Source organism: Equus caballus, chromosome 4 (genome assembly GCF_041296265.1).
Source record: "Equus caballus isolate H_3958 breed thoroughbred chromosome 4, TB-T2T, whole genome shotgun sequence".
In the NCBI taxonomy this organism is placed as follows: Eukaryota; Metazoa; Chordata; class Mammalia; order Perissodactyla; family Equidae; genus Equus; species Equus caballus.
In genome coordinates, this window is record NC_091687.1 from 96,666,241 (window position 1) to 96,682,666 (window position 16,426).

The 16,426-nt window shown below is 45.0% G+C and overlaps 1 protein-coding gene across 1 annotated transcript in view; it reads right to left on the reverse strand.

Moving 5' to 3' along the window:
• Positions 1-16,426, reverse strand: part of KIAA1549 — a 126,690-nt gene that overhangs the window by 35,039 nt on the left and 75,225 nt on the right. The window contains exons 12-15 of the mRNA XM_070264305.1: positions 10,736-10,932; positions 8,875-8,990; positions 3,236-3,441; positions 75-298 (exon numbers count right to left, since the gene is read on the reverse strand). Of these exons, the coding sequence (XP_070120406.1) occupies positions 75-298; positions 3,236-3,441; positions 8,875-8,990; positions 10,736-10,932 (743 nt within the window). The remainder of the gene's footprint in view (positions 1-74; positions 299-3,235; positions 3,442-8,874; positions 8,991-10,735; positions 10,933-16,426) is intronic.

Genomic DNA, 16,426 nt, shown 5'->3' on the forward strand with positions numbered 1-16,426 from the left:
TTTTCAGAGCCTTTACCCTTAAAACCGACCGAGCCCTCCTGTCCCGCCCCACCCGACAGCTCGCCCGGGCCCACCTCTTCCGGGGCTCTATGAACACGGAGGGCACGCTGGCCGTGGGGTCCAGGATCTTGTCGATCTGCATCTGCGCCCGGCGGTACACACGGTGCCGCTCGCGCGTGTCGCCCGAGGACAGCTCGTCCAGCACCGGGAACTCGTAGTGGCCGCGGCGCTTGGCGCGGAGCCGGATCTTGTTCCGATGGTGCTCGATCTCCGACTTGTGTCGCAGCGCCGTCTGAATCTGAGGGGACGAGACCGAAGGAACGTGCTCGAAGGATCCTGGGACCCAGGCTCTGAAAGCATTTGGGGAACACCTTCCTGCCACGTCCCTTGCCCCCTGGACGTCTGTCCTAGGCCCCAGGAGGCCCCAAAGGGTGTGATGGGACAGGCACACCCACACGGGGCACAGAGCACCTGCCATGCCCTCGGGCCGGACCCCCGAACTCTCTGTGGTGTGGATACGGGGAAGCCCCGGTATCGGCCCCCAGAGCAGGGCAAAAATAACTCCAACCTGCAAAATCAGCTAGTGACAACTCTGAAGACACAAAGGGGCACTGACAACTGGATATAATACGCCCTGAGAAAAGAGTAAACGTTCTCCATACTCAATAATTTACTACTTCAGAGATTTCTAAGTTAAGATAGATTCAAAGATATTTGCATGTTATACAATACCCGTTTGCTGATAATTATCTAGTATTACCAACCAAGTTCCCTGACAGGAGACTTGCCCTCCACAGAGGGGCATCCACAGGTGTGGAAACATGTCACCGCTGGTTACGAGGCCTGAAGTAGGTCTTGAAAAGTAAGTAGGATCTGAAGACAAGAGGGGAGGGGAAGGAAGGTGTGAGATGTGGCACAACCACGCCAGGCCTGCCAAGAGCCAGGCCTGCCAAGAGCCAGCAGTGGGAATGCAGATGACTGCCTGGGGGGTTGATGGCGTGGCAGTTCTGCTGTGCTGGGGGGCAGCGCAGGCTGGGAAGAGCTCACTTGTGTCAAGGTGTGTCCTGTTTTGTAAGCACCTAGCTCTGCTTCAGAGGCCTTGATATCAAGTGAGATGGAGACAGCGGGGCAGAAGGGAAACCACGCTGGGAATCTGATGGGGAAGAGAGAGCAGGACTCATAGGCCAAGATAGGATGGAACGTTCCTGCCCATGTAGGAAGACTGCAGTAGACCAAAAGCCACATACCCTGAGACTGCCTGAAGGAGGAGGGTCGGTTGCATGAGGTTCTCGGCAACTTACCATCAGGAGAATTAAGAAAAGCCGCTCTTACTCTGTCGGGCTCTAATTGTTCTTTAAAATATATGAGTCCTCACAGGAGGCCCAAGATATGCTAGGAATTTGCAGCAGAATCTCCTACTAAGAAAACATTTAGGGCCAGCCCGGTGGCACACTGGTTAAGTGTGCACGTTCCACTTAGGCGGCCTGCGGTTTGCTGGTTCGGATCCCGGGTGCGGACACGGCACCGCTTGACAGGCCATGCTGTGATAGGCGTCCCACATATAAAGTAGAGGAAGATGGGCATGGATGTTAGCTCAGGGCTAATCTTCCTCAACAAAAAGAGGAGGATTGGCAGCAGTTAGCTCAGGGCTAATATTCCTCAAAAATAAATAAAACATTTAAATTTAGATGTATGAAGTATTTAGGTAGGTGTAACAGTATTGACAATGCTCTAGTTCTTAAGTTGGGTTTTCATTTTGTTGTTATGCTTTATAATCAATATATCTGTTACCTATAGTCCTATGTGTGCATCAAATACTACATTTTAAAAAGATAGTAAAAGAAAAAAACGGAGATGTATCCTATCAAGTTATGAAGCCACAGGCCTGGTGAACACATTCTCTTCTTTCTTTCGCCAGATGGAGAAGTCACTCCAGGCTGTCTACCCTGGCAGCTGTAGAGGCACACGCAACAGGAGACTGATGGAAACAGGTCTAGGCCAGGACTGGGGCCATGCAGGGCTGGGGCTCCTGAGCGTTGGTGAGAACGGACAGCACATGTCATCCTGAACCCATGGCACACAGTCTGTGGTCAAGTGCTTGGCAAAGAGCTAAGGAGATGTGGACAGGAGAAATATAAGAACTCTTGGTAAGACTTCTATAGGATGATCCACTGTAAGGATCACCTTTAAAGTGGGGAGGAGGGTTCAACTGTACCAATTTCTTATTACAACCTGGCAGAACTCACAACAGCAGCAGCGGTTTCTTAGAGGCAGGAAACTGACAGGCATGGAGCTGTCTTATGTGCAGTCCTAAATGGCATTCACTCCATTGACAGTCCAGCCCAGGTCAAATCTCTCAAGCTCCAGTTAACAGTGACCTAGCCTGGCATTCTGGTTCCCAAAATCTTAGGAGGGAAGCAGATCTAACTCACTCTTCTGGGATTCACTGGAATAGGGTTTTACTATGAATTATCTAGATCCTTGGGGCCAGAGCGGATCTATCAGGAATCACAAAGTCTCCTCTTATCCCAAGACCACCCCAGGCTGGATGAGTCACTAGGAGAAGTCACAGGACCCGGCATTTAGTCCCAGTCATTACAGCAAAAAGATATAGAGCGAATCAGCAAAGGGAAAAGCACGTGGGGCGAATTCTGGAGGCACCCAGGTGGAGCTTCCCGGAGCGCTCTCCCAGTGGAGTCCCATAGGACGTGCTTAGTTCCTCCAGCAACGAGTCGTGACAACACGGGTGAAATGTTGTCCAGCAGGGAAGCTTATGAGAGACTCAGTGCCCAGGGAGTCTCTAACGGGCTGCTCACGTAGGCACCCGCTGCCTAGCATGTCATAAAATTCCAGGCTCCCAGAAGGAAAGCAGATGTTCACCGTAAATCATATTGTTCGTATTAATAGTTTAGGCGCAGTGAGCGACTCTGTTCTGGGAATGGCGGGAATCTTTCCGAAACCCAAGTTCCCAAATACTAGCCATGGGCCGAAATGGGACTTTCTAAGGATAGCAGCCTCAGGTCTTTGTTCTGCATATCTGCCAATGCATCTAACAGTGTCCTTGAACAGTATCAGATCTAAAAAACCTGATTATAATATTTAAAATTCAGAATACTTGTCAGCAGCTCATACCTTTAGCAACCTTTTGACACTGTCACTTTCACTCATTTTTCAGCACTGACCAAATCAGAATGTGAGCCTTTTTATTAACATACTTTTTAATAAAAACAAATACCTCTTTGTTAATTTTGTTGGTTTCTGCCACTCGGTCAGCCAGTATGGGGTGCTGAACTGGGGGAGCTGGGATCGGCTGCATGGCAATCAGCTGGATCTTACTGGGGACCCGCCGACTGGCCTCTGAGGAGCGGGAGATCCTGTCCACGTGCTCAAAGATGGAGGCTGACGAGTGCTGCTCATTCCCTGAACTGGGGGGCGGTGGCCCTGGAACAGAGGGGAAAGCCAAAATAAATAAAGTCATCCTAAAGAATCGCAAATAATCAAAATTATGGATTAATCCTTAAAGAATCCTCAGATGGGCCCCCGCTCAAAAACACATCCCCACTCCATGGCAGAAGACTTGAAATGTCACTATTTGAGCTTAAGCTGTCTGGGTTAAATAGTGTCTTCTGCAGCCTCATTACAAATTACAAATATCCTTAGAAAAGAAATGAAAATCCTGATGACACTTTGTGCCAAAAATTGCCCTGTTTTGTCTAAAGGTGTTTCAGAGTCTTCAGTAAGAAAGAGTCTTCCAGACAGGAGGAGCCTGAAGTTGCTCAGTCAATAGCAATTTACAGAACTTTTAGAAAAAACATGTAATGCATCTCTGAAGTTCTACTCTCATTTGGAGCAATAAAAATTTAGTTGCCAAGGTGATTATACTGTTGAGAAACAAAAGTCGAGGGGACTGCAGACAGGCATGTACTGGTTAACAATGAACGCTTCAGTTCTGACGTAGAAAGAAAATTAAGTTGAAGAGGCATAAGAAGAAAAACTTGCTGCCTACAGGGGACTTGGTCCTACTTTAAAAAGAGATGAAGAGGACACTTAAAAATGGTTAAATGGGTAAATTTTACGGCATGTATATTTTACCAAGACAAAGTTTTTTAAAGTAATCAGAACTGCAAAAAGAGAAAAAAAATTAAATGTGTAGAAAGAAGATAGAAAAGAAACACTTTAAAATGTTAACAGAGACTGGATCTTGGTATAATGGGTGATTTTCTCCAATTTCCTGTATTTTCTGTAATGAGGATTTTCTCTGAGTATAACTTTTATAGTAGAAATAATCCCAATAAGCTTTAATTTTAAAAAGGCATAAAAAGACGGAAAGATGCGAGGAGGGGCTGAGTAGGTGGGAAGAGCTCTACAGAGCTGGTGAGACGCACTGAGGTCACTAAGGCCCTCCCTCTGATAAGCCAGGCACCTCCGGACGCTCTGAACACCACTTTAAAATAAATGGCCAACAGCCCAAGAGAAGGAATGAGGGCATGCAGAAACTTTTTGTAAACAAAGGCATGAGGTTTGAAACTTCAAGCATAAGTGAAAAATATAGAGGTTTCTCCTCCGTGTAGAAAAAGAAAAAGTTGAGCAAAGCAGGAAGAAAAGTAGTTGAGGTTTTACATAAGGAATGCACATCAGTGGTATGTCAGTCTTTGTATTTCCTCTCAATTTGAATTATCTCCACTTGTTATCCCAAGCGACTAGAAATGATGTATGTAATTCTGTGAATGAACGCCGTCTCTCTTAGCAAGGAGGCATAGGTTTCTGGATTCCGGCTATTCTTGGGCTTGCTTTCCCTACCCTGGGCCCGGAGGGAGCCTGTTTGTGCAACGTAAGCACAGCCAGGCTCCACCATACATCCAGTGGCAGCTACTCAAATTACAGGCAAAATGCCTAAACGGAGATAATTAGCTGTGCCAGATAGGCTAGCCTTGCTAACCCACACTCATAAAGTGACAGCAGATGTCACAAAGGGTAGCCCACATTAAGCTACTGATATGTAAAGGTGAGGTTGCTTTCCCCCAATCTGGTAAAAAGATGGTAAAAAGATCAGGGCACAAAGGTGGCAGAGGAAGAAAGTCCCCTCCCTCTGTGCTGTCTGCTTGCCTGGGTACCACGGAGCTGCAGGCCTGCGACTGGCTCCTGTCACTGCCCTATCCCACCCCCCAACTGTGGTCATGGCTCCTTGCGCCACAGTTCACCAACTGCAACCAGAGAAACAAAGGATGCAGAGAAAACCCTCAAGCTTCCATACGGCCTTGGAGTCCAGCCCTTTTAAAAGGCTGAAAAAAGGTTTGTTATTTGTTTTATCTATCTGTGCACATATATACATATATCTCAGTTTATATATATAAACTGGTTATTTTTATTGTTTGCTATGCATTGCACAATTTTTTTAAAAAACTACTTGCATAATAACAGTCACTGGAAAGTACAATGGATACATAGAGATTAATGCTGTGTGAATCCTGCCTTAAGGCAAGTAGGGCCTTTGGAAGAGTACTTTTGAAGAGTGCCTCCTCTTCAAATATTATAAAACAAACAAAAAAATGTAATGATAGAAACTACAGTATAGGATAATGTCAACGAAGAATGACAGAGGAAAGAGCAATCCGAATTACTAAAATGCCGAAGCAATAGAAGATTTTAAAAGAACTATTAATTCCATTATCTATCGGTAAGTGCAGTCAAACTGCATTAATACCGATGCCCGTGACCCACATTAACACCCTGTGAGGCAGGGATCACATCTGCCTCTTCTTCATCCTATCCCAGCACCGAAGCCACCACAGGCACTTAGTAGACACTTGCTGAATGGATGACTAAATGACTAGTCACCTCAACCACCTGTATAAAATTCCACCTAAAGAGACCTTGGGGAATCTGCCTTAATGAAAAGAGGAGAATTATGATTTATGATCACAATCACTTTATAAATGGGTACTCTACCATTACCTGAAAAACTCTGATGTTATTTGTAGTCAAAATAGTTACCCTGCAATCTCGTTAAAAATGTTATTTGTTTTGCAAACTCCTTAGCACATGCAAAAGTAAATGACTGGGTAAAATTCTAGAATTTGGATTTGTGGAATTCAAATTAACGAAGCTCTAATTACTTAAAAATCACACACATGCGACCTATGGAGAACATAAAGAAAATACTCAGCATTTTGCAGTCCTTATCTACGTGGTTTATTCCTGATGGTAAAGAAGAGAGGGGGAAGGGAGGACGGCATAAGGGGTGACCGGGCACGTGTGTGCAGTGATGGATAGTAATTAGTCTTTGGGTGGTGAACATGATATAGTCTACACGGAAATCGAAATATAATGATGTACACCTGAAATCTATATAATGTTATAAACCAATCTTACCTCAATGGAAAATAAAAAGTTTAAACAATTGAAAAAAAGAACAAGAGAGAAAAAACCACACTTATGCCTGGACACAGCAATGGCAGCACAACAAGCAACTGAACGTAGCCACCTTGACTTAAGGGAGGTGTGTTATTCCCTACCTCATCTCTCTCTTCATAACTTTGCTAAGGGGAACCAGTGCTTATGACGAGACTTATTCTAAAACTGCAATAACTGAGAAGACAGTGACATTTGAGCAAATAATCTCATAAGGGTCCTTGGATTGTTGCAAAGGTCATGCATCATGGTCTAGCCACCTTCAAAAATAGTCAGCTGGAAAGGAAATAAGACACAGCCTCAAATTGACCAAAACAATGGTCTTTTCTCAGCTTCCCTTGCAAGGTGGGTCCTGAAAATGCCACACGACCTGTAACAGCCATCCAAAGCCTTGCCAAGGAATCTCTAGAGACCCAGCAGGCGTGCCACCCACTGTGGTGAGAGGGACCCTGGGCCCAGGGCGAGATGGAGGAGGGTCCCAGAGTGGTTCTCAAGCACCCTCCTGCTCCATTAATTTGCATTTCATCATGACTTGCAACAAGAGAAGGATTTCTACATGAATTACAAAATAATTCAAAAGCTATGATTAAGAACTCAGAATCGTTTTTAGAGGGTATTTTACTAAATTAATTCTATGCTAGTAATAAAATGCCTTTATGGCAGCATCCAAGTTTTAAACAAGTAAACAAAATTTTATAAGTGAATTGATAATTGTAGGGAGAAGATCATCTCTCTAAAACACGAAGATAATGTACAGATTCTGGTGTCTCTTCATAATAGCAGTCACTGAGCTCCTAGTACTCACTCACCGGGACATCTAGTCCACTTGTCTCCTTCCATGGACAACTCCCAGTCCCAAAGCTGACATGCTTACTACTGTAACTTTGAATACATATTGAAAGTGATATTTCATTTTTTATATAGAATATAGAATATTCTGGTTGCAATACTTTCAGTAAGGAATTAAAAGCAGGAACTAAAAGCAAGGTTTTCTCAGATAAGCAATGAAGAGAAATTGAGAAACTCCAGAGCTGACTTTTTTTTCTCCAAATATTTCTTTCCCAGGATCAAAATTAGACTTTATTCCTATCTATCTGAAACAGTGCCCCTGTTACCGTGGTGTTAAGTAATTTTTAAGATTCTGTGAAATTGGATCCAAAGAAAAAACTCTTCCCTTCTTCTTAGGGGTATTTCTTTAACATCAAAAATGAAACAACTGGAAGGAATCTCAAATATCAGCTCGTTTAGTCTCACAGGAACCCCAAAGGCTAAGGGACCTGCGAGGTCACCAGCGTGACAGCAACAGAAGAGGCCTCTGGCTTCATCCAGAATCTGTTCATTTATAGAATACAGTTCACTCTGTACTGCACTTTCATACAGAGAAATCTGTGACCAAAAATGTGAGTACAAAAATTACTATTAAAGATAACATCCTGAGGCATTCCAGTTTCCTTTGCATTACTAAAACACAATCCTGAAACCTGAATAAAACTCCAGCGAATACAACAGCCGTAGTAGCACATTTATGTAACAGAATCTATTAAGCTAAAACCTAACTACTTTGTCATCATGCCAAAAAATGCTCCCAAGTCCGTAAGACCCGTGGGCTTTGTTTCATTACAGGACATGAGCCTCATGGTTAGACCCTTCGGATGGGAGTGAAGTGCATCTCGGACCTGCCCTAAGAAGCGCTGCCTCTGACTCCAAATGCAAATCTGCTAAACCATCAGATCACATAGAACTCCCAATGGAAGGAGGAGCTAGGAACAGAACCAAATATAGTACGCTCGGACCTATGATAAACAAACAGCTTTCTGACAGTGACAGCTGTGCAACACTTGCATTGGATCCTAAGAAGGTCACTGAATCCTGGGAGCAGTTTTTGGGACTCTGGTTTTAGTGCCATTCTTCCTTGTCCTTCAGGGAGGAAAATCCTTAAGACTCTGAACTAGAATGAAATGTGACTATTAACCTCAAAACATACCTTGGTGAATCCCTAACCTCTAGCAGGTCCTCTGCCTCAGTGCAGGCACCAATACAATGTCAGATGGTGACAACCAATGCTGAGAAATTCACCATATGAATGAAGAATATTCCACTGCACAGATTTTTTTTAAAAGGTTCAGCATTTGGGGCTGGCCTGGTGGTGTAGTGGTTAAGTTTGCCTGCTCCACTATGGTGGCCTGGGGTTTGCAGGTTCAGATTCTGAGTGCAGACCTACACATTGCTCATTAAGCCATGCTGTGGTGGCATCCCACATACAAAAGTATGTTAGCTCAGCAACAATTTTCCTCAAGCCAAAAGAGGAAGATTGGCAACAGATATTAGCTCAGGGCCAATCTTCCTCACCAAAAAAAAAAAAAAAAAGAACGAAAAAAGGTTCAGCATTTGTAGTATAAAACCCTAGCCTACTGGAACCTTGTAATTAAGGTTTTAACATGGAAAACGAGAAGAGTCACAGACCACTCTGTGGGGCTCTGTGGGACTTGCCGTCGTTCACCACTCCTGGCGTCTTGTCTCCTGCGTCCCTATCGCTGGACTCTTCGCTCACTGTAGAGTCGGCATCTGAGGGAGAAACTCTGCAGACACAAAACAAATGCAAACGTTAGGAAAAAGAAAGAAAGGATGGGGGGAAAGGTCACATTAATTTGGATGTGGAAGTCAGGCCTCCAGGCAAAACTGGTAGAAATCAAACAATCCAAAAAATTATTTTGTGGCATGGCATCTTCAAGGACCTAATATTAATATATAGCACCTAGTTACCTCTTAAAGACAGCATAACATGACTTACAAACTGGGTCAGCAGGCTGCATTTCAACAAATGCTAGGAAAGTAAGTGCCAGGCTGGAGGATGGTGCCTCAGCTACCAGGGCTGGACCAGCAGTGTGGGTCTGCCATGGGTGGGATCAGAGGATCTGGGGTTCTGGGTTAACTGGGTCTGCATCACTAGGAAGCCAGAGTAGTTCTGCAGTCACCCCATATAACTCCAGATCTTTGCAAGAAGCCTACACTTACAACACAAAGGCAATGATCACCACTGAGATTTGACTCTATATACAAAAAGCAAGGGTATCACAGACCCCTGGGGGCACCAGGCTAGTGAAAATCTCTAGCCACTTAGCTCCCCTCTTCTTTGCACTCCCTGGCTTAAACTGCAATGTGAGATGCTGAGACATTCTGGTGCCCCTGAGGGATGCTAAAATATTATATTAGCGGTGCAGACCATTGAGATGTTGTGACTAAATGTTTAGGATGAGACGACCATGGGAGAAAAAAATACTTTGCAAAATTGTACCAGGATATTCAATAATCTTTAATGATTTGATTTATTCTTAGCCTGCAAGATAATTAAGCAAATAACATCTCTCTACATAATTCATTTTCTTTAGTAAAGATCACATTCTAACATGTATTAAATTCTTAAAAGTAGGCCAGAACCCCCGGGGTAGGTTTTCTGATAAGTCAGAAATTATGACCTCATTTCGAATGTTGGTATAATCACACTTTTTTCCTCTTAGCAGAAAATCAGGATTTGGAGTTCCAAAGCTCAAAGGAAGGCTGATGATTTGAGGCTTCCATAGCAAAAGCGTGATCATGCTATGATCTAAAGTCAGCTTCACGAAACCTGACTCTGAATTTGGTCTTCTTTAACACGGCCACAGCCTGTCTCAGGATCAGAGGGTGACGGGGACTTCCAGGCAGTGTGTTAACGAGCAGTTCTCCGTGTGCTCAACTTTGATGGGAGGAATGGAAATAAACTGGATATGGGGAGCTGGGCAGGGAGGAGGCGTGAAGAGTCCATGCAAACATGCTAACAAGGGTGCAACACTGGCAGCTGGAGAAAAACCAAGCAAAGAAGGATGTGATGAAGGTCACCTGCAGAGGGAGCAATGACGTCATAGCCAGCCACTGGCATAACAGGCAAGGGCAAAGCCAATGCTGGCTGAGGAGGTATCAAGTGCCATGCGTTTTTCATACACTATTTCTGATATCCTCCGCAGAGGGCCTAGCCTGCTCACCCCAGAATAGACACACACGAGCTGGTCAAGCCCTCATCAAGTCCCAGGGGGACCACCAAACCATGATAGACAGTGATTCCTAATTCTGAACACTTTGGGGAAGGAAAGCATCAGCCTCCTTTGGTAGTCCATTAGAGTGGATAAAGAGCCCTCAGGTTCGTTAACACTGGGCAAGCCGTCGTCAGTCTCCTGGGCTGCAGACTCGGGCAATACTCACCGTCAGCCTTTCTGATACTGGAAATTGACAAACTGAAAACAGAAACATGCTCTGCGATCGAGAACAATACAGAAAGCCCAATAAGAACCTTCCTCTGTGACGGACGTTCTTGGCCGGGATCTTCGCCTTGGGGCTCGGCACATCTCCGTTTTCAGAGGGCGTGGTGTGGTCCTTCACAGGGCCTGGCAGTGGTGCTGGCTCATGAATAATCAAGATGTCATCTTTATTGTGCTGACCCAGATGCTGCTTAGCAAAATCGAAGCCCTTGACGCTAGGGATCTGCAACTAAAACCAACACAGACACACACAGGTGAGACAGTCAAGCTGCAATCTGAGGGCTGTAAAAAGAGATTGTGAGGGCTGGCAAGGGAGCGCCAACTTCTGACTCAAGATTGTGCTTGCAATTCCACCAATCTAACTCAATGAGCTTCTCTGAAACATCTATTGTACGTGAGGTGCTGTTTATATCTAGAGTTTGCAGAAAAGACGGATACTTGTGAAAGATTAAAGAAGACTACGAAGATTAAGTAACTACACCATGGTACAAGAGACATCACCAGACAATGCCTGACCTGCCGTCATAGCAGCATAACCAATTCCAGAGAGGGCAGCACGGGCGAGACATTCTGTATAGAGTCCTCGTGCCAGGACTTGGAGGACAGGCAGATCTTGGAAATAAAAAGAGGTGGCTACACAGAGTGTGTTCTAGATCATGTCAGGGACCAGAGAACGCTTGATCACATTTGCTGCACTACAAGGGTCAGACTGTAGGGGAGAGAAGGCTGGCCCGTCTGTGGATGACTCTAAGCGCCAGCTTCTAGAGCAGAAAACCACTAAACCCCTCTCAAGAGGCAGGTTTCTAAAATCCAAGCAGACAGGAGCCAAAGGGACTAGTTAGAAGGCCCAACAATACCATGTACATGAAATGATGAAATCCTGAGCCCAAAATCTTAGCAAAGAAAATGGGGTGGAATAAACAGTTCTGGAGACCAGGCAGAAGGACCTGGAAGCCGAACAGATGTGAGAGGCAAAGGAGAGAAAGAAGCCAGTGATGACTTGAAGTTACAGGCAGGGCATCGTGAACAGTGGAAGTGACATGGAGGGAAAGAGGTGAGTCATGAAGGAATGAAGACTTGAGGAGAAAAAAAAGACAGGTTTCGCTTCATTCATGCTTGGTTTGAGATGGCAGAAAAAGCGCCAAAGGAAAGTAGCTCGGTGTAGCTGGATATGGCGGACCACAGCCTGGGGGAACTTCAGGCTGGAGATTGACTTTGAGAGCATCTGTACAGAAGGTGACATGTAGGGGAGGTGAGATTTTTCAAGATGAAAACATATTCTATGGATAAAATGTTGGAGAACATTTGCCAATTTGGGCCTAAAAGGAGGAAAAGAAGTAAGGAAGAAATAAAAGGTGACTTCAAAGAAACAGAAGAATCTGGAAAGTTTAATGTAACAGAAGTCAAGGGAATGAAGAAATTCTAGAAGGGAGTGGCCAAGAGAAGTAATGGGAACCCAAAGCTGAAGGAGAAAGGAGTCTCAAAAAAGTCCACCTCTCACACTGGCACATGCAGGAGTCCTACCCAGGGATACGCAGTACCAACGCCAAACCCACAACCAAGACCCCAGAGTCCAGGCCTCAGCCTCGAGGCCTGTGCTAGACAAGAAAGGTATATAGAAACAAGGGCAATAAAGGCCGGGCACCACTTTTTATGACATTTTTGAGGACACTGAAAGTGCCAGGGCTGGGTATTAAGTTTGCGTAATTCGAGCCTGCAGAGTATAGGAAAATAAACTGCATATAAATAGTTGTCCCAAGGGTCTCCTCAGAAGGAAAGCCACATGCACATTCAAGCCCCCCTGGCCAGGCTGTGTTCCACACCCATACATGGCCCTATCCAAACGACAAAGGCCAAGCCCATCTAAGGAGCTATTCTAGATGACACCGTATGTGTGGAAGCAAAAGCTTTCGTCCTATTTGTGCTAACTTTATGCGCAGATGAACGACACCACCAGTGGCTTAGATTTGTGATCTCTAAGGTCTTTTGAGTGCTAAAAATCTAGGATCAATGGGTAGAAGGAAAGTAGTCTGTAATAATGATTTATGCCACCAGAGGGGGATAAAACTTTCTGTAAATATAGTTTACAAAGACATTGCTTGGAAACAAAAGGCATAGACTGGGGTGCCTGTATTTCCTAAATTAATGATATCGTGTTACAGGAGCAGGCTACTCCACCTCATTTTGTGAGTGGCACCTGCCCCTTGGCTCAGGAATGTTGTTTCGCAAACAATGAACCCAAACCTGCTGCTCCATGGCTCCCCCATCCCCCAACCAGCCTGGAAAGTCTATTTCCTCATCCCTGAGACGGTGGATTAGCACAGTGATCCTCAGCTGGGCTCCCTGAATCCCTGGGCTGTATCCTTTCCTAGGGGCATGCAGCCCTTTCATGGGAATCACATTCCAGATGGACGACCTCTGTATAGGCTCTTACCTAAAAGGGATTTTCCTGAGAGCAAGCCTGTGGTGTAGGCACCATGCTGCTTCCCCTTCCCCACCTCCTTTCATAAGGGTCCTTCTCCCGCTTTACAGAAGAGAGGGGCACCTCTCCCCCAGGAGGCCGCTTTCACCCCAGCGGCACCTCATTTCAGCCCCATAAACAAGGTGTTTCTAAACAAAAGACTAACAGATAGCCTCAACAGTTCTTTAACCATCACCATCAACATCCTTTGGTAAATCTTGGTAAAATCCTTTCTAGTATATTTCCCAGTAAGAAAGTAAATGTCTCTAATGGATGGCTTGCTTTGTCAAAATTGAAGGGAAAGCCACAGATTGCCTCTTCTAAGCAAAGGTCTCCAAAGAGAATAAGGGAAAAATACACACGACGCTGCCTCTCTGATGTGTCCCCCCAAGTCTATGAACTAAATGTCCTTCCCTGACACACTCTCAGGGCTCATGCAAGAAACAAACAGAAGTATATGTCAAAATGCTTCATAAATGCGAAAGTACCATGCAAATGAGATTGACAGCGTTATTATTGCTGTTAGTTGATAAAACACCAAGCAGTTAATATAAATAGCCAGGAGCTGTCAGGCATCAGATAAAGCTATAGATATAATTTAGATACAAAATTTTGTAATTCAGCAACAGGATGTGACACATGGTAGACCCTCAATAAATATTTGATGACTGAATGAATTTCAAAAATGTCAGTTGAAACACCAACCTTGCTGGATTTTGTGGGGAACCAAGAAAGGGATATATGTCATAAATGAAATATACATCCGTTATAGCCTTGAAGCCTTGTTGTTTATTGTTGATTCCAACTAACATCTTTAAATCTATCATTTCCTTGCATTTCTCACAGGCTGGATGAGTCACCACCTTCCATAACAATAGAAATTTGGCAATTTAATTCGTGCTTATGCACAAAACAAAAGCCATCTACACGCAGAAGGAAAAAATTATAAGAAACAGTGCCTCCCTTATAGAATTAGCTCCTTTTGTTTCATCCCTACTTTCTGGAACACTTTCTCTAGTTTTTCCATGTTTTAAAAAAAAAACTCTAGAGTAAGTCTGGCTGTATTGTCTCTCCAGCTTCCACATGCAGAATAAGCTTCAATCAGTACTTTATAAAAGAAGAGTCACGATTAATTAGAGCCTTCAATATTCATATTAGAACCCAGCTATTTCTGAAGAAGGATGGCTCTTTTGTTCCTTCTTTCTCTAATATATCACAGAGGGGACAGGCCCCATTGTCTGTGCCCCACCGGAACACATCGCCGACACATCAGGGACGACTGGTGCAGCAGGTCAGCCAAGTAACACGAGAGACGCCTGATGAATTTTAAAACATGTGAGCCATAAATATAATCCGACCGGATGGAATAAGGCGGAGTGAAGTCTCCAGTACCCGTGTTAGCCTGAACCCCTGAGAAGGAGCAGTTAAGATGACAATTGAAACCACAGAGCAAATCCCAAAAGTGTTTGAATAAAAATTGGCCATCACGAAGAGTGCCATTGTAAGCATTTACCATTTGATGGATGTGATCTGCGGAAAAAAAATCACACCCACCATGCTGTTTTCATTTAGAAAGTGAAGACAAAGTGAAGTTATTGCCATCTGTGTGTCTCTGCCACGGCCCAGCACAGGGCCTGTGGTAACCCTCAAGTCTTGGAGGTTGGGAGAGCAGAACTATAAGATTCTCCAGCCCTCAGGCCACAGCAAGTCCCGGTCAGCTGACTACAGATGAACTGGAACCACCTACGCACTAGGTGTTAGTAGGATCCTTGCGGAGAATCAAAGGGCAACTGCAGGGGCAGGGAGTGAGCTGAATTTGACTGAGATGGAAGAAATGCTCCTGGAGCTTCTCTCCAATCCATTGTCCACAGTGCCTCCCGAAGTGATGGTAGCAAATGTAAATATGTTCAAGCTGCTCTCCCTGCTGAAATCCTTCCGTGGTTCCCCACTGCCTGCAGCATCACTTCCAACCCTTCTATGTCCCACAAACCCCTCAGAGCCTGGCTCTCGCCCACCTCCATTGCCTCCATTTTGGCTGCACCCTTCCATACAACCTTTACTCCATCCTTCCTGAGCTATGGGCCATTCCCCCCACCTAGGCACACTTCCTCTCCTCAACCTCTGAGCTTCAGCCCCAGCATCACCTCCTCTCGGAAGGCAGAGGCAGGCCACCACCTAGAATGAGGTGGCTTCCCCTCCTCTGTGCTCCCATGGCACCCTAAATAGCCTCAGCCTGCTGCATGTCAGCCTTTGGATCGCTTGTCCTTCTCCCTCGCTAAAGCCTTCAAAGGCAGGGACAGCCTCTTATCTGTGCTTGTAACCCAGCCTGGACTGCTTGGCTGAAGGCAAATACTCAGTGTTTGATGAATGAAAGTGCAGTGTCTAAGGCCGCTCCATCTGGTTGCCCGCAGTGCTAGCCGGCCAGGAACTATGGTCCTACGCCAACAACGGGGTGTGGACTGTCCCTGTCAGACGGAACAAGTTTCCATGGGACCAGCAGCATCTAGCCAATGCCATTCATATCTTTAAATAGAAGCTCAACAGGGTGAGGCGGATCCAAGCTGGAGTTTTTTTGGAAGCAGTCACAAGTGATGACTTTGGGCTACAGATTAAAGAGAACATAGATAAAAGAAAGACACGGGTTGGGGTTGTTTTTTTTTATTCTTTATTATTAGAAATAAAAAAGGACCCTGCCTCAAAATGTGACAGGATGGCCTCCCCCTCTTATCATATTTCAAAACTAATCTACTCCCAGACAATCTGAAGAGGTTTCCTTCTCGTTACAAGGGGAAGGGGGTGTGGATTTTTGGTCAGCAGATTTATTGTTTCCAGATGTTTGTAGCTCTGGGATTTGCTAAAAGATTTCTGAGAGTAGTGGAGAGGCAGCGTCAGGGGGCGGGGTGACCAGAATGGAGAGAGAGAAAACAGAAAGCCACACAAGGAGGAGAAAGAACTTTTACAGTCATGGGGGAAAATAGCATCTTTTCAAACTGCCCAAAGGAAGGGGCTAGAGGCCTGTTGTTATTGCCAGATACTCTTACAAGAAACGCTTATATTTGCTTTTAAACTAAAAGGAGATCATTCTTTTCCTATTATCAACATCTATACGGTGGGTTCCTATGCCAGCAAAACAAAGACCATGCTTCTGAACCATCGTTGAGGTTTTCCCCTCCTGACAGTGTCAGAAGACACTCGGTCTCAGGGAACCCTCCACGCAGACGTTCCCTGTAAATATGATGTAAAATGTATGCAAAAATCCTTG